This window comes from Oncorhynchus kisutch, linkage group LG4, assembly GCF_002021735.2.
Source record: "Oncorhynchus kisutch isolate 150728-3 linkage group LG4, Okis_V2, whole genome shotgun sequence".
NCBI lineage: Eukaryota > Metazoa > Chordata > Actinopteri > Salmoniformes > Salmonidae > Oncorhynchus > Oncorhynchus kisutch.
Window position 1 is genome coordinate 55319560 of NC_034177.2, and position 19634 is coordinate 55339193.

The 19634-nt window shown below is 41.5% G+C and overlaps 1 protein-coding gene across 4 annotated transcripts in view; it reads right to left on the reverse strand.

The window, feature by feature from the left end:
• The window catches only part of smoc2 (SPARC related modular calcium binding 2), an 82530-nt gene extending 63378 nt beyond the window's left edge, over positions 1-19152 (reverse strand). For 2 of the 4 annotated variants that reach the window (XM_020481325.2, XM_020481326.2), the window contains exon 1: positions 18457-19133. In XM_020481325.2, coding sequence (XP_020336914.1) covers positions 18457-18531 — 75 coding nt within the window. In that variant the 5' untranslated portion in view covers positions 18532-19133. Of the gene's footprint in view, positions 1-18456 lie in introns of all 4 variants that reach the window. The other 2 variants (XM_031823243.1, XM_020481324.2) reach the window with 2 other exon arrangements.
• Between the last annotated feature and the right edge of the window lie 482 nt (positions 19153-19634).

Below are 19634 nucleotides of genomic sequence, written 5' to 3' on the forward strand. Positions count from 1 at the left end.
TTTGTGCGCCCTGTGTTTCGTGGGATGGCTTATGTTCATCGTTAGTGCATTAAATTGCATTCCCCTGAACTCTCTGCTTCCTGCGCCTGACTTCGCACCCACTACACCCAGATCGTTGCAACATTGCTATCTCTCTAAAGTAAATTTGACGACAACACAATTTGGCAAAGTTTTTTTCTACTAATTATTTGCTTACTTTAGCAATGCCATTGTATTTCCATGCCACTCTAAGTTAGTGTAATTCAGACAAAACAGTCACATTAGCATCCGAGGTGCAACCCTTGTCTCTTGGGCACAAATAAATATTGAATGCAGCTATGGTGGTACTAGCTAACTCATGTCTGACTATAACAGTATACTAACTAGCAGCAACAAACTCAAACTAGCCCAGGGCCATAGCAAAACATGTCACAGTTGGTTGCATAATGTAACGTGTTTATCTAATACAATCTGGAGCTAGTCAGTCTACATCTGTAAAGCATAGAATTAGCTTCCAAATGAGATTACGTTATTTCTCAAGCTATGTTTATAACTGAGGGATGATGACAATTGTTGACCCTGTTTTCCTGTTAAACAAAGTGCACAGTTGGGTGTCAGATGGATCCCCTGGTCAGGAATACATGCCGGGACCTACCAGAAGGAGCAAAGGTGGGTATCATAGCATGTCCTGTAATGTGATTGCCATTGTTTCCAGAGTCTCCCTTGACTCCTACGAAAAGGACATGCCATCATCAGGCCTCTGACAGTGAGCCGAGTTACTACCCTGATGACACAGGCGACTTCATCAACAATGACAGGTGAGGTGTGTTATATAAAAAGTTGTATTCAAAAATACCCGTCTTGATAAAATCATTGGCCAATTACCCAGCCAAGCAGATACAACTGTACAGTCATTTTGGTTCTGAAGTATATTAGCAAAAAGCCTTGTCCTTTCTTTATAACAAAATGCAATTTACCACTTGGCTGTCTAATATATCACCATGTCACAGTCCCTCCCAGTCAACAACACCTCATAAGATTGCCTGCTGCAGTTGATCGAGATATGTCCAGTTTGCAACCGAACATGCAGCATAGAAAAGACCAGCAAGGGAGCACTCATCAATATCATGCAGACATGCCCTCGCTGTGAGAATTCCTATAAATTGAACAGTCAATCAATCAATCAAATGTATTTATAAAGCCCTTTTTACATCAGCCAATGCCACTAAGTGCTGTACAGAAAACCAGCCTAAAACCCCAAACAGCAAGCAATGCAGATGTAGAAGCACGGTGGCAAGGAAAAACTCCCTAGAAAGGCTGGAACCTAGGAAGAAACCTAGAGAGAAACCATGCTTTGAGGGGTGGCCAGTCCTCTTCTGGCTGTGCTGGGTGGAGATTATAACAGAACATGGCCAAGATGTTCAAACGTTCATAGATGATCAGCATGGTCAGATAACAATAATCACAGTGGTTGTAGAGGGTGCAACAGGACAGCACCTCAGGAGTAAATGTCAGTCAGCCACCAGATGCACCAGATGGGACTGTTTTAGGTTTTCTCACATTTGTTGTTTTTGTTAGTTATCTCATGTGTAGTGTCTTTATAAATGAAAGAACATGAACAACCACGCTGCATTTTGGTCCGCCTCTACTTCACCTAAAGAAAACCGTTACAGTAACCTTCACCTGTCAGCGGCAACAGCTTTCAAAGGCTCATCATTTCTACAAATACAGAAGGTGACCCACTTCATTGCTTTGACACATTTGATAACCCAATTATGAAACATGATTTATGTAACTGACATTTGTTTCTTGTTTTCTACTTCTTAGATGCATACAGTGTCTTGCAAAAGTATTCATCCCCCTTGGTGTTTTTCCTATTTTGTTGCATTACAACCTGTCATTTAACTAGATTTTTATTTGGATTTAATGTAATGGACATACACAAAATATTCCAAATTGGTGAAGTGAAATGAAAAAAAGTTATAAAAGATACAAAATGGAAAAGTGGTGATTGCATATGTGTTCACCCCTTTGCTATGAAGCCCCTAAAAATATATGGTGCAACCAATTACCTTCAAAATACATAATTAGTTAGATTTCACAAAACTTATTTAAGTGTCACATGATCTCAGTATATATACACCTGTCCTGAAAGGCCCCAGAGTCTGCAACACCACTATGCAAGGGGCACCACAAAGCAAGTGGCACCATGAAGACCAAGGAGCTCTCCAAACAGGCCAGGGACAAAGTTTTGGAGAAGTACAGATCAGGGTTGAGGTATATAAACATATCCGAAACTTTGAACATCCCACAGAGCAACATTCAATCTATTATTAAAAAATTGAAAGAATATGGCACCACAACAAACCTGCCAAGAAAGGGCCGCCCACCAAAACTCACAGACCAGGCAGGAGGGCATTAATCAGAGAGACAACAAAGAGACTAAAGATAACCCTGAAGGAGCTGCAATGTTCCACAGCAGAGATTGGAGTATCTGTCCATAGGACCACTTTAAGCAGTACACTCCACAGAGCTGGCCTTTACGGAAGAGTGGCCAGAAAAAAAGCCTTCTTAAAGAAATCGCCAAAAGGCATGTTGGAGACTCCCCAAACAAATGAAAGAAGGTATTCTGGTCAGATGAGACTAAAATGTAGCTTTTTGGCCATTAAGGAAAACACTATGTCTGGCGCAAACCCAACACCCCCCATCACCCCAAGAACACCATCCCCACAGTGAAGCATGGTAGTGGCAGCACCATGCCGTGACAATGTGTTTCATCGGCAGGGACTGGGACACTGGTCAGAATTGAAGGAATGATGGATGGCGCTAAATACATGGAAATTATTGAGGGAAACCTGTTTGTCTTCCAGAGATTTGAGACTGGGACAGAGGTTCACCTTCCAGCAGGACAATGACCCTAAGCATACTGCTAAAGCTACACTCGAGCGGTGTAAGGGGAAACATTTAAATGTCTTGGAATATCCTAGTCAAAGCTCAGACCTCAATCCAATTGAGAATCTGTGGTATGACTTAAAGATTGCTGTACACCAGAGGAACCCATCCAACTTGAAGGAGCTGGAGCAGTTTCACCTTGAAGAATGGGCAAAAATTCCAGTGGCTCGATGTGCCAAGCTTAAAAGAGACATACCCCAAGTGACTTGCAGCTGTAATTGCAGCAAAAGGTGGCTCTCTACAAAGTATTGACTTTAAGGGGGTGAATAGTTATGCACACTCATGTTTTCTGTGTTTCTGTCTTATTTCTTGTTTGTTTAATAATAAAAAATATATATTGCATCTTCAAAGTGGTAGGCATGTTGTGTAAATTAAATTATACAAACCTTTTTGTGCTTTGTGTGTTTGTGAGTGTCAAATAACATTAAATGCCTTATGAAATGATGACTTTACAATGATTTCCAAGCTGTTTAATGGAAATTCCAAAGCCAAATATATTGAATATTGAATAGTAAACAATATATTGAATTTAAAATATTTCAGTTGTATATATTACTTAGTTTTTATTTGATTAGTTTATTATTTTTCATTTCATAAAGTAATCATCTCATCTCTACTCAGGCAATTGCAGTCAGCCAGCCAGGCCATCGAACATTATGTCCTACCCATACTGTACTGTTTTTAGTCATCTTATTTAGCTAGCCTGCAGAGCTGTCTGATGAAATAATTTTACTTGTTCTTCAAAGTAGATAAGGCATACTTTCACGAACTGTCTCTATCCCTCTCCTCTTGTGTTGTGTACATTCCTCTCTCATGCGGTCTATGTGGTCTGTGTGTATCTAACCTAACGTAGCAGCCGTAAAAGTGTATCCATCCAGAAATCTGCATACTGTATATGACAAGACGCCCATGTCTCTGCCCTAACAATGGGAGTCATAAAGGTGGGAAGGCAGGTTACAATCGTAGGTCCAAAATAAGCCCACAGACATGCATTGGGCTTGTTTTGGACAGATTTTGGCAAGAGTGAAACCTCTCACTTCGCCTCTTACTCTCTGATCCATCTAAGCTGGGGGAAAATGGGGCAATAGTAAAAAAAAAATTGTCATTGTAGTTAATTACCATGTTTCTGCACTGAACTAGGTTGAATATTTGCGCATTTAAAACTATGACTCCCTTCAACCCAGCATCCCAAATAGTACTTGATTTGATTTATTTTGTGAATGATTTGATTTCCTCTCTGGATTAACAGTGCCCTGGGTTCACAAAATAAAAAATCGTAATGGAATTCATGTAACTGAACTTGAAGACGGTCAATGACTTGTTTAATAACCCGAAAAAAGTATATGTTGGTTAATCGCTCAGCACTACCGACCAGTATCTTTGATGAGTGGCCAGGAGCTGATCTACACTGCTATGCCCATCAATCGGGCTCTGGCAAAGACCTCACCTCTGGCCTGCTCACCAATGGTCGTCAATGGGGAGAACAGAATTAGGTAGGTTTAGTTTGACAAGGCACTCAACACATCAACTCAACACATTCACAATGAGGTGATTACTAATAATACACTACAGCACAAATGTCCAGTAACAGTAACACTATTTTCATTCCATGTGTCGCTGATGAAATCTGCCTCAACTCTGCCTATTTCTGCAGATGGACTGGAGATGATTTGCCAGACGGCAGCCTCAGTCGTTTGATGGGAAGACTATAGTTGGGTAGGTTTTATCTGACCTGTTCAATCTTTAACATAGTACTTGTTTGTGTGTCAGATACTCTATTTCCTATCCTAACTGCCATTGCTAATAATACACATACACAATGTGTGTATTCCCAGAAGCATGTATGGAGCCAGCACATGGAGACTTGAACTGAGCTAAACGACTACCGCCCCGTAGCACTCACTTCCGTCATCATGAAGTGCTCTGAGAGACTAGTCAAGGACCATATCATTTTTGCGATACATAAAACACTAAATGGTGTTCATGTGAGGACACCACGGAAGAAGACCCATCTGGACAAGAGGAATACCTATGTGAGAATGCAGTTCATCGACTACAGCTCAGCATTTAACACCATAGGACCCTCCAAACTCGTCATCAAGCTCGAGACCCTGGGTCTCGACCCCGCCCTGTGCAACTGGGTACTGGACCTCCTGACGGGCCGCCCCCAGGTGGTGAGGGTAGGCAACAACATCTCCACCCCGCTGATCCTCAACACTGGGGCCCCACAAGGGTGCGTTCTGAGCCCTCTCCTGTACTCCCTGTTCTGTTCACCCACGACTGCGTGGCCACGCACGCCTCCAACTCAATCTTCAAGTTTGCGGACGACACAACAGTGGTAGGCTTGATTACCAACAATGACGAGACGGCCTACAGGGAGGAGGTGAGGGCCCTCGGAGTGTGATGTCAGAAAAATAACCTCACAATCAACGTCAACAAAACTAAGGAGATGATTGTGGACTTCAGGAAACAGCAGAGGGAACACCCCCCTATCCACATCGATGGAACAGTAGTGGAGAGGGTAGTAGTTTCAAGTTCCTCGGCATACACATCACAGACAAACTGAATTGGTCCACTCACACAGACAGCATCGTGAAGAAGGCGCAGCAGCGCCTCTTCAACCTCGGGAGGCTGAAGAAATTTGGCTTGTCACCAAAAGCACTCACAAACTTCTACAGATGCACAATCGAGAGCATCCTGGCGGGCTGTATCACCGCCTGGTACGGCAACTGCTCCGCCCACAACCGTAAGGCTCTCCAGAGGGTAGTGAGGTCTGCACAACGCATCACCGGAGGCAAACTACCTGCCCTCCAGGACACCTACACCACCCGATGTTACAGGAAGGCCATAAAGATCATCAAGGACAACAACCACCCGAGCCACTGCCTGTTCACCCCGCTATCATCCAGAAGGCGAGGTCAGTAAAGGTGCATCAAAGCTGGGACCGAGAGACTGAAAAACAGCTTCTATCTCAAGGCCATCAGACTGTTAAACAGCCACCACTAACATTGAGTGGCTGCTGCCAACACACTGACTTAACTCCAGCCACTTTAACAATGGGAATTGATGGGAAATGATGTAAAATATATCACTAGCCACTTTAAACAATGCTACCTAATATAATGTTTACATACCCTACATTATTCATCTCATATGTATACGTATATACTGTACTCTATATCATCTACTGCATCCTTATGTAATACATGTATCACTAGCCACTTTAACTATGCCACTTTGTTTACATACTCATCTCATATGTATATACTGTACTCGATACCATCTACTGTATCTTGCCTATGCTGCTCTGTACCATCACTCATTCATATATCTTTATGTACATATTCTTTATCCCCTTACACTGTGTATAAGACAGTAGTTTTTTTTGGAATTGTTAGTTAGATTACTTGTTGGTTATTACTGCATTGTCGGAACTAGAAGCACAAGCATTTCGCTACACTTGCATTAACATTTGCTAACCATGTGTATGTGACAAATACATTTTGATTTGATTTGATTTGAAAGATGAGGTGATGAAGTCCAGACTGACAGACAGGCTTGATACTGATGTCTCTGAATGGAGAGAGACCTGGCACTCGGCATAACATTTTTACTAGACACAACTTTTACTTGTATTGTATTTTTTATTATTGAATTGAGTGGTATCAGTCAATATCGGGAGGGAGAAACCCTGTGTATTCTGCACCAGGATCAGGGAACTCCTGTTGTATATGGGACACCACACAGGAAGGTATGACCACTCTGACATGTTTTCCAAGGTAGCCCCATTACCACCAGACAGAATGCTGTGAATTGCAATGAAAGATGAAAGGTGGACATTGTTATATTAGTAGAACACTGCTTCTACGGTATTACGTAATTATATATGGACCTGTTACTACATTTAAAAGTTATCAAAACACTTTGCTTAGATTATCTACATAAATTCAGCATATTACTCTGTAGGCTACTGACCTATTCAAAGCTATTGAACTCAACCTGAAAGAAGTTCGTTTGTTGTGATTAAGTTGAGGGAAACAGCTGCGGGCTGCTGACAGATGGGTGTGTCTTGGTGGTGGCAAAGGCACACCCAAGAAGCACCCACATTGAACCACACCCACAAGCCAACTCAGGTCCCCAACACGTTTAGCCGATGCCAAAGCCATGAGCAAGGAAGTTCTTTAGAAGAGGATCTTCAGATCCACCGACTCCAGAGGCTCAAAGGGGAACACAGTGCCTCCAAAACCAGTGTCAAGTACCATGTGGGCGAAATAGGTTTAGAGACCCGTCTGATACGACGTACACCGTCCAGGAACCATCAATTCCCACATGACACTCTAAGATAGTGGCCATGTACACTTTTAAGGTGGAGAATGCCCACCCCTGCTCAAAAAGCTCCTGTAGGAACATAAGGATGTCCCTCACAGAGCAATCAAAAGTAACCAGCCTTTTATCATGGCACCAGAGCTCAAACGCTTGCCTCTTATACGCACACAGCCTTCTCATGGAGGACGCCTTTGAGGATTGAACGGTAGCAATAACATTCGGAGGTAAACCTTTAGCCATCAAGGGCCAGGCACATAGGAACTTAATCTCCAGCCTTGCATGCCAAACCCATGCGCATGGAACAACAGGTCACTGCGCAACAGGAGTTGCCATGAGTCCCCGCCTAAAGGGCAAATTATCTCCTCGAACCAAGGCTGCCTGGACCAACGGGGAGACACAAGAATCAATGATAATCCCTTCCGGCGCACTCTCTCAAACGTGGGCTGAATCAGAACCACTGGCGGAAACGCGGAAAGGAGGGTCCAAAGCCACTGGTGCACCAGAGCGTCCATTCCAAATGGGGCACTCGGGTCCCTCATCAAGAAAAGTAGACTACACTGCACGTTTTCTCGTGATGCGTAAAGATCTACATCGGCCCTGCCAAACCTCTCCTATATCTGGGCAAACACCCAGGGGTGAAGTCTCCACTCCTTGCGGAACAACACATGGTCCCTCAATATTGGCACGAAGGCCTCGGGAACAGTGGACGTGATGACGCCGTAGAAAATTGTAGCCTGTACCCCGATGTTCCTGTTTGCATGATCCACAGAAATATTGCACATGGGCGCTATTGATTGGAGCAGACAGTGAGCCTCCCGTCATACAGCTCTGAAAAAGCTAAATAAATTCCCCGGAAGCAAACCAATCGCCTATAAAACCCATTACCTGTATCACTAAGCACCTAATAGGGACTAGTGAGCTACAGGCACGAATCAGCTATTAATCCCAGTAATGAGCCACCTATGGGGGAGAGTGCCCCCTTGTGGACAGAGAGCGAATCTCCCAATTTATTACTCTCACGCTAGCTACATATACTAAATAAGAGAGCTACCCAAGCAAGTCCACCGTTAGGAAGCCGGAATAGATGACAGTAGCTAGCTCGCCTCTGCAAGTTAGCTAACCTGGCTAGCATGCTATGCAGCGCTTGTTAGCTAGCCTGATCTCAAAAATCTACTTAGGACCGAATCACCGAGGTGGGACCTTGAGCCTTCATCGAGTTCTTGAGCCTTCATCGAGTTCGAGCCTTCATCGAGACAAGTGAGTCGTGAGTATCTTTTAATCTTTTAATCTTTAAATTAATTTGTGCATGGTCGCAAACCCGAACTGGCTTGTTAGCCTTAGTTGTTTCGGACGCGTTAGCCATCTTACTTACTGCTATAGCCAGGCCAAACTATTCAAAGAATAACTAATTGTTTGTGATTAGGAAACTTATGAGAACCATGCCAAATTCAACACACAAAGTTCTTGATAGTATGCTCTACCACTAAGGGACAGTTAAGTTGACAAAATGTAAGACAGTTTCGTGTTACAATTGTTTGTTTAGTAAAGTGAATCGTTCCGTTTCACACCGAGGTGAAGAACAGAATAATTCAAGGAATGAATTCGAGCCTCAAGCTTTATCACCTGTGGAAGGCGGGGCTTCCAGCGAGGTGCATATTTCGAGAGTGTGCGACTCCCCATAGTATTTGACCGAAGTTGACTAACTTAAACGGAACTCCAAACGTCTTCTGGTTAATCAATTTCTCCTGAGGCAAAACATTAAAGCCACTCTGTCTCACCAGACCACAACCTAACACCACAACATTCCATGTTATATCTATTCTCTCACAAAGTTCTTTACATGTATTAACCATGTGAAGCATCTATGTAGGCCTTATAAAGGGTTTATGAAGGCTTAATTTAATGAAAGAGTTATTGTTTGTGTGACCAAATATAGCCTAAATACAATATCAGTTATGTTTTCTAAGGGTCCTATTATGACGGTTCACCAATAAAGTGTAATTCTGAGACTCAGCCACCAACTTGAGTCCAGTAGATTATATATGCATACCAGGGAATGTTTTGTGTTGCAATAGTTTACTACATGGTAGAAGTTTCATTGTTATAGTCATATCCCGAGCATGCCCCTGCACCGTGCCCACACAGCAAATTTGAGTTCAGAATTTTAACAACCACAGTGTTAATTGTAATACTTTCTTAGTGTGTAAATGTAACTGACAGAAAGGTTGTTAAAATAATACTTTTCCCCAAGAGTGTTGGCGTGTATATGGGAGGCGAAGTCAGGTGCAAGAGAGCGGTGTATAATAAAAATGCTCACTTTAATACCGGTTACCAAATGACAGCACACAAATGACACCAAAACACGGTCTAAAACAAAAGTGCAGCGCCTGACAATAACAATAAACAATCACTCACAAATACAACATGGGGAACAGAGGGTTAAATAATAAACAAGTAATTATTTGAGTGTATCCAGGTGTGATAAGACAAAGACAGAACAAATGGAAAAGGAAAAGTGGATCAGCGGTGGCTAGAAAGCCGGTGACGTCGACCGCCGAATGTCGCCCGAACAAGGAGAGGGACCGACTTCGGCGGAAGTCGTGGCACACTTAGGCTACTGTTAGTGGATTGAGCACAGTGGACAACAATGGCTGTGAAAGTGGGATAAAATGCCTAATAATCAAAAACCTAAAACAATGTTAAATAATAAGATATGATCTCTGAAAGCTCATGCAAATAGTTACCAAATGTTTCTGTGGTAAGCAATGAATACCTGTGGAGTTACAGTAACTCATTCTGGGGTGTTGTTTTAACACTGTAGGGTGTAAAGGCCTATTTGTATATTTATTTCCCAGGGTTCCTTTCAAGTAAATTTTAGAGGTACTTTAGTACACATTACGTGTTTGCTAGTGACAGAAACATTATTGTTGCATTTCACAGATTTCAGTCCTGCAACCTTCAGCAAGTGAGTGCCAAAGTGAATATTTTATCATAAAGATTTAATTATTTATGACAATATATTACTTTTTTGACAATATCATACTTAGACAGCCTAGTTTTACCCTAACACAGTGGTCTGAAACACATGGTTTGCAGGCCACATCGGCAAGTCATATTAGGATATCCAACAACTGGAACTTGTAAGGGATAAATGAGACTACCTAAACCATCTACAACCATCTCAATAACGGATGCAATAAGTCCAACCACTTACAGATCGGATATGTTAAGAAAAATGTGTTATCTTTGGGTAGTATAAGAACAATGAATCAATCAATATGCATGCAGAAACATAGATATTAAAACAAACAATTATAAATAGCAACCTGCAGCAAGGGATACTGGGAAATATGATCATGAGCCCCCTTCCATCTTTTTTTTCACTCTGACAGAGAAATTACCCCAACACAGTGGAGTAACAAAAACCCCACTTCATTTATTCACCGCAGGTGGCATCAATTTCAATCCCACTGGTGTTAACTCCATTAGAATCAAAAGTCAGATATAACACTAACAACACTTTTTACCTCAACTCTGAGATGTTAAAACAAACACAAACACACACACACCAAACACTGCTCCATCCCCCTGCCTCCACAAGGACAGAGTGCACACATATATCAGTGTGTGTGTATGTGTTTGTGCGAACAGTTGATGACGGAAATTTACAGTGCCTTGCGAAAGTATTCGGCCCCCTTGAACTTTGCGACCTTTTGCCACATTTCAGGCTTCAAACATAAAGATATAAAACTTTTGTGAAGAATCAACAACAAGTGGGACACAATTATGAAGTGGAACGACATTTATTGGATATTTCAAACTTTTTTAACAAATCAAAAACTGAAAAATTGGGCGTGCAAAATTATTCAGCCCCTTTACTTTCAGTGCAGCAAACTCTCTCCAGAAGTTCAGTGAGGATCTCTGAATGATCCAATGTTGACCTAAATGACTAATGATGATAAATACAATCCACCTGTGTGTAATCAAGTCTCCGTATAAATGCACCTGCACTGTGATAGTCTCAGAGGTCCGTTAAAAGCACAGAGAGCATCATGAAGAACAAGGAACACACCAGGCAGGTCCGAGATACTGTTGTGAAGAAGTTTAAAGCCGGATTTGGATACAAAAAGATTTCCCAAGCTTTAAACATCCCAAGGAGCACTGTGCAAGCGATAATATTGAAATGGAAGGAGTATCAGACCACTGCAAATCTACCAAGACCTGGCCGTCCCTCTAAACTTTCAGCTCATACAAGGAGAAGACTGATCAGAGATGCAGCCAAGAGGCCCATGATCACTCTGGATGAACTGCAGAGATCTACAGCTGAGGTGGGAGACTCTGTCCATAGGACAACAATCAGTCATATATTGCACAAATCTGGCAGAGTGGCAAGAAGAAAGCCATTTCTTAAAGATATCCATAAAAAGTGTTGTTTAAAGTTTGCCACAAGCCACCTGGGAGACACACCAAACATGTGGAAGAAGGTGCTCTGGTCAGGTGAAACCAAAATTGAACTTTTTGGCAACAATGCAAAACGTTATGTTTGGCGTAAAAGCAACACAGCTCATCACCCTGAACACACCATCCCCACTGTCAAACATGGTGGTGGCAGCATCATGGTTTGGGCCTGCTTTTCTTCAGCAGGGACAGGGAAGATGGTTAAATTGATGGGAAGATGGATGGAGCCAAATACAGGACCATTCTGGAAGAAAACCTGATGGAGTCTGCAAAAGACCTGAGACTGGGACAGAGATTTGTCTTCCAACAAGACAATGATCCAAAACATAAAGCAAAATCTACAATGGAATGGTTCAAAAATAAACATATCCAGGTGTTAGAATTGCCAAGTCAAAGTCCAGACCTGAATCCAATCGAGAATCTGTGGAAAGAACTGAAAACTGCTGTTCACAAATGCTCTCCATCCAACCTCACTGAGCTCGAGCTGTTTTGCAAGGAGGAATGGGAAAAAATGTCAGTCTCTCGATGTGCAAAACTGATAGAGACATACCCCAAGCGACTTACAGCTGTAATCGCAGCAAAAGGTGGCGCTACAAAGTATTAACTTAAGGGGGCTGAATAATTTTGCACGCCCAATTTTTCAGTTTTTGATTTGTTAAAAAAGTTTGAAATATACAATAAATGTCGTTCCACTTCATGATTGTGTCCCACTTGTTGTTGATTCTTCACAAAAAAATACAGTTTTATATATTTATGTTTGAAGCCTGAAATGTGGCAAAAGGTCGCAAAGTTCAAGGGGGCCGAATACTTTTGCAAGGCACTGTACATGCACCTTAGCCAAATATATTTAAACTCAGTTTCCACAATTCCTGACATTTAATCCTAGTAATAATTCCCTGTCTTAGGTCAGTTAGGATCAGCACTTTATTTTAAGAATGTGAAATGTCACAATAATAGTAATGATAATTATTTCTTTCAGCTATTATTTATTTCATTACATTCCCAGTGGGTGAGAGGTTTACATACTCTCAATTAGTATTTGGTAGAATTGCCTTTAAATTCTTTAACTTGGGTCAAACGTTTCCGGTAGCCTTCCACAAGCTTCCCACAATAAGTTGGGTGAATTTTGGCCCATCCTCCTGACAGAGCTGGAGTAACTGATTCAGGTTTGTAGGCCTCCTTGCTCACACATGTTTTTTCAGTTCTGCCCACAAATCATCTATAGGATTAATGTTAGGGCTTGTGATGACCACTCCAATACCTTGACTTTGTTGTCCTTAAGCCATTTTGCCACAACTTTGGAAGTGGTCATTGTCCATTTGGAAGATCCATTTGCGACCAAGCTTTTACTTCCAGACTGATGTCTTGAGATGTTGCCTCAATATATCCACATCATTTTCCTTCCTCATGATGCCATCTATTTTGTGAAGTGCACCAGTGCCTCCTGCAGCAAAGCACCCCCACAACATGATGCTGCCACCCCCGTGCTTCACGGTTGGGATGGTGTTCTTTGGCTTGCAAGCGTCCCCCTTTTCCTCCAAACAAAACAATGGTCATTATGGCCAAACAGTTCTATTTTTGTTTCATCAGACCAGAGGACATTTCTCCAAAAAGTACCATCTTTGTCCCCATGTGCAGTTGTAAACCATAGTCTGGCTTTTTTATGGCGGTTTTGGAGCAGTGGCTTCTTCCTTGCTGAGCGGCCTTTCAGGCTATGTCAATATAGGACTCGTTTTACTTTGAATATAGATACCTTTGTACCTGTTTCCTCCAGCATTTTCACAAGGTCCTTTGCTGTTGTTCTGGGATTGATTTGCACTTTTCGCACCAAAGTACGTTCATCTCTAGGAGACAGAACACGTCTCTTTCCTGAGCAGTATGACGGCTGCGTTGTCCCATGGTGTTGTCCCATAGTTGCGTACTATTGTTTGTCCAGATGAACATGGTACCTTCAGGCTTTTATATTTGGTAGCACTTATGTGTTTTTCCTTTGCCTCCAACCCCTTTCGACGCGTGGAACGAATGTGGGTGGGGCTAGGTCTACATAAGGGTGCTAATTTTTTTTAAATCAAAAGCTCTGACGAAAGCCGTGAGGCCAATAAGTAAGCTTATTAATATCAGTGTTACTATCAAGAGAAGTGTACAGTTTCCTGTTTCCTTCATCTTGTTCAACTGTTGCCATGCACCTGCAAAAAAGATTGCTCAGATGTGCAAATGCCTTTTGAATTTTGTATTACCTTCAGACTTTTGGAAATTGCTCTCAATGATGAACCAAACATGTGGAGGTCCATAATTTTTTGGAGGTCTTGGTTGATTTCTTTTGACTTTCCTGTGATGTCAAGCAAAGAGGCACTGAGTTTGAAGGTAGGCCTTAAAATACATCCACAGGTACACCTCCAAATGACTCAAATTATGTCACTTAGCCTATCAGAAGCTTCTAAAGCCATGACAACATTTTCTGGAAATTTCCAAGCTGTTTAAAGACACTGTCATCATAGTGTATGTAAACTTCTGACCCACTGGAATTGTGATACAGTGAATTATAAGTGAAATAATCTGCCTATGAACAATTGTTGAAAAAATTACTTGTGTCATGCAGAAAGTAGATGTCCTAACCGACTTGCCAAAGCTATAGTTGTTAACAAGAAATTTGTGGAGTGGTTGAAAAATGAGTTTTAATGACCCCAACCTAAGTGTATGTCAACTTTTGACTTCAACTGTATATCACAGTGTTTGTGAGAATGCAGAGCGAGAGGTGCATCTGCACAATGCAATGCTTCCTCCCACATTCCAAAATGCCATGTGCAGGCAGAGGAGAGAGCTTCTCTGACCCCTCACCTCCAGGTTAACAACCCATGGCCATTTGTTTCCCATTGGATATTAAGGCATCCTCGCACAGCCCATAAATAGTGGCACTAAGGGCGGCGGCTGTCACATCAACCTCTAAATCACAGAGGCAAGACTCTGACACTGCGCATTCCTCTGCAGCCACTTCGGCCTCCAGTCTCTACAACTTTCTATTATTCCTACCTGAGCAGAAGTGAGCAGAGATGAGCACTGTAAGCACACTTGATTACTCCATCCACCCAAAAATGTGCTCTTGCCTTTCTTTTCTTCATAAGCATGCAAGGGCTGATGGGTAATATGGAATGGGCACTGTAGTGTTGTTGGGTTTCCCCTGCTGGGTTATGATGCAATGAACATGTCAACATTACACTCTAAGAGGGGACAGCAATTAGGTTGTTTTTAGAGTTCACCAGAAGCCTTGTGTGCATGGTGCTTCAGACCATTACTCAGATCTAGAGGGGGATGAACTGACAGTGCTTCGCCTGTGGTAACAATGACAAGTGCTTTGTGAATGTAAATGCACTGGTAAGGCAGTCAAAGCAGAGAGGCATGGACCCCATCCCCAAAGAGTGCATTGTCATCAGTGCTGTTGGATGTTGGATGCAGTCATGTTTGCATATTTGGCTTCTAGCTTGCTGTCTGGGTGACTAGCACAACAAAACTGGAAAGGATCACTGGGCAGACCAGGCACTGGAGCAATGAGCAGGCTGCTAACAGGCACATCAGCATCACAGAGACATGCCAGCAGAGATAATCACTCCACTCCTACCATCTGGAGCTGTCAGACCCTACAAACCCAGGGAGATGGCACCTAGAGATTCTATCAGGTCAGACAGAGTACATGTGCCCAGATGCCACTGCTTGGCAGAAAGAATGCACCCAGAGATTCTGTCAAGTCACTTAGCCAGACGGAATACATGCACACAAAAATTCCTCTTATGTGTCTTTTTGAGGAGCAAAACTTTTGGTGGAAGGTACAATGCTGCGTACAGACCCCCAAGAACTCGTCGAGATACATTGAGTTTCCTTGTAGGCCTATGTGGCGAGGAAACTGTGAAGCAAGCTGTTATGTGTCTTTTATTAAAGAATTTGAAACAATGTTGTGTCTGTTTGCTGCTTTTCATTCAATCATGTAGCTGTTCCTTAGGCTGTGGCCGAAATACATTTGTTCATATGGGCAGAATATTATATTTTGTAGCATAGGCTACCAATGTATGACAATAAACAGTTCATGCAAAAATATTGGATCAGGTAAAAGGCAGGGCTAAGTTCGTTTCAATTTAAAGAAGACTCTTTGTCACATAGAACTGGAAACATTGTGATTTTAGAGACACAAAGTAACAATAGCCTCTATGATAAAGTATGCAGCCCATCCTACGCAATTGGGCACAGTAGCCTAGACCTTGATGCTTTCTCTGTTAAATCTTCTAGACCCTGCTGTAAATAAATTTGACAATAGCAGATAATCAACATAAATGTAGGGGTATTGGATTGAATCCAACATTGATCGCAACAGTCTTCATAGGTGCGGCGAACTAGACACCTAAGTATTCTGGACATTCTTCCGAACACTGTTTCGCCACACTTTGTCTGTTTTTGCACCCCATGCTATATCCCAACATCTGACTGTCATTCAAAAGAAAAAAAATCTGGATGAGCTGATGATGGTTGACAATATCACGAGGCTTAACTAAACACCTGGATTCCAAATGAGCATCCAACAAGTAGTCCTATTGGCATATGCATATTGAAGTACAACGCAAGTTGGTGACTCGGTTAGAAGCATTTGATTTTGCAATCGCATACATCATTTTGGATTGTATGGCCATGAAAACAGTAAAATATCAACATGAACATTTGATAAAATGGTGCTGCCATTTTTAGCGAACCATCTCATAGACTGAGCAATACTTTTGTCCCGCTGATGGCTCATAAGGGGTCTATGGGTTTCTGTTGTATTCATGATGCATTAGAATTTTAAGCTTCAGAACATTCACACCTAGCCTAATGGTCAATCAGCTCACAATTGTCTGGACACTTTCCTACCTGTACAGTGTAGATCAGTCACATTTCTGTCTCCTTTTCATATCTCAAAAATGCAACAGGTAGCCTATTGATACAGACTTTACATAGGCTATTGGTGACATCACTATAGCCTAATATTCCTCAAATCGATGTAAAGATTTGGTGTGCTGTTGACAAAAAGCGGTACAGAATCTCTAATAATTAGCCTATCTTAAAAAACGAATGATGATGTGCTGAATATGAATGAATCTGCACAGTGCCTTGCTAAATAAAGCCAATGATCATGTTTGAGTAGGCTATAGGCCTCATTTTCAAGAAAATATCATAGGCCCTGCCTATTTTCTTTTCAAGAAAATATCATAGGCCTAGTTTTATTATATTGATAATTAGATTCTATGGAGCATACTGAAAGAAAATGAATTAATACATGGTTGAAATACATTTTCTTTCAGTTTGTCTGTTCCTTATATTGAATATGTGCATATTTATATTTCATTTTTATGGATGACATTTTTCAACTTATTTGCCCAACCCTGTTTTATTTATTCTATCTAAAAGGCAACGAATGCAGCACATGCGAAATATCACTATAATAAGGCTACAAGACTATGAGGCTGTTTTTAGCCTACATACTTTATATCATCCTTCAAACAGGTTTAAACGAGTTTCCCCGCCAAGCAACCAGCCAGCTATTCCCTAGCCAATGTGTTTACACTCGCAATGGGAGCGCACAGGCGCGCAAGGACGAAAGACTTCGCTAACAGGGAGTTCCACGAAGGAGCAGCGTTTGCACAAAAAATGCTTCGAAAAATGCAATTGTTACAGACAAAATTCACCCAAAGATTCAATAAAGCTAAACTGAAGTATTCTCTAAATTATTTCAGACCTTTGAAAGTCATAACATTAAATTAGCTATAGGTGTTAGCAGTACATCTAGCTTTCACAATGGACCCAAATATTTTTCACTAAAACGGATTTTAGAATGATGGACTCATGTGGACAAGTCAATATTTGGCGTACCTCTAACATTCATAAAGCCTGAGAACACTGCTCTAGTAAAACATAATAATAATAATAATCAAAACCACCACCACACTATGTTTTAATGTATTAAACAATATGCAATGTTCAGGTATTTAGCGTAATCAGACACACAGCTAATCTTCCTTCGTATCAAAAATAACTATTTTTACAATGTAGTTTGTTCCTCCTTTGCTCAACTAAACATGTTATCTGTCTCATCTACATGATCTAACTCAATCTAACGAAACAAGGTAAATTGATTGATTTCATCAATCCAATGCAAGTCAATAGTACCTAAACTAGAATTTTCCAAACATGTCCAAGTCATCTACAAGTTACTTCATTGAGTTACACAGTCATTTTTGTCATACTTTAGGATGATGATTTGGACATGATTTGGCACGGAAATTAAAAGGGACCATACATCAAAGAGGGACCTTACATGAATGGTCCTATCATTTAAGTTTAAAAAATATATTAAAAAAATAGAAATAGAAATATTAAAAAAGATTACATATAAATAAATAGATATATTAACAGGCCTAAATAAAGAAATACAAAAATGAAAAAAGATAGAAAATATCTAGTTCCAGATAAAAACAACACTTAAATCAATAGGCTATGTTCAAGTGGAGAATCCGAACCATATGTTATCCTTCGCGGCTCGTAAACTGGTGAAAAAAATGTATTTTCTTAATTGCCATCACATAAAGCCATTGCTCCAAGCGAGCATTCTGCGCGTAAGAAGGTTATATCCAAAATAAACCAATACACAAGTATGACAAATGCTCGACTGCAAAAAGTCAGAGTATTCTGGCAAAAGTATTAGTATAGTTAGTATCCTACCGTGAGAGCGGAGAACTTCTGAGCGTGCCCGGCGCAAAAGAGGCAGAGAAGGACCAAGAGCAGGCAGACGCGCATCCTGATGGTGGCTCTCAATGAAAATTACGCACGATCCAAAGTGAAGCCTCCAGCCTACTGTCTCGGCTTCAGCAAAGTATCCAAATACTTTTCTTGAGAAAATGCGCTCAATTCAATTACCAAGGTACTCCTTTCAATTGACTTTGTGAAGAAGTTGTGGAGCAGACGTTTATTTTATCACACGTTTTTATCTCTGCCAATTCCGTTACTTCTGCAACCTTCTGATACGATCCTTATTTCTTACAGTGCGAAATGCCCCCTGTGTCCTGACCTTTTTCCCTCCCTCAGTGCTCTCTCTCTCTCTCACACACACACTCTGTCTCTCTCTCGACTTTTCTCCACACCCCCTCCCTCTCCTCGTATGTGGACTAGATCCCTTATCGGATGCAGGCAGTTCCTTGACGGTAGGTAGGTAGCCTATACGTTTTGAAGTTATCTTTCTGCTGCTGGTAGCTAAGGCAAACAAAGTTCTATTTTCTTTCTTTCTCCCTCTTTTTCTTTTTTTCCCCTAAACCACAACAGGGAATCCTTTTCTGTTTTGTCCTCTGCTGTGTTATGAGCCTCGCTCAGTAAAGAGTGGACCAGACTGCGTAAAGGCGTAGTGAGTATGGAGTAGCGACTAGCGCATGCGTATGAAAGGTAATGAAAGAGGACAGAACATATAGTGAGCCGCGTGTACAGTCTTGAACTCCCTCTCGAAAACTCCATCTCTCTCTCTCTTTCTCTCTCTACTCTAACGCACACACACACGCAAAAGATAGGGATATGGATAGGTCCACATGTCGAAAGGAATGGAAAACCCCTTTGATGCTCTGTGGTCACCCGCATCATGAACCCTCTGACACCTCAAATAAAAGATGGTCAGGCTGCCCAGCATGGTCTCAGAGCATTTGTATTATTCTGTATGTAAATCTGAGACACCCATTTAGTACATGTTACGAATTACAATTTGTATTAATGTTATGAATTTGCAAAACATACAATATGTAACACATTTTCTAAATGTACAATATGTTACAAATTTGCAAAACGTATGATATATTACGAATACTGGCTAATGTTAGCTAGGCTAGGGGTTAGGTGTGAAGGTTAGGGTTTAGATT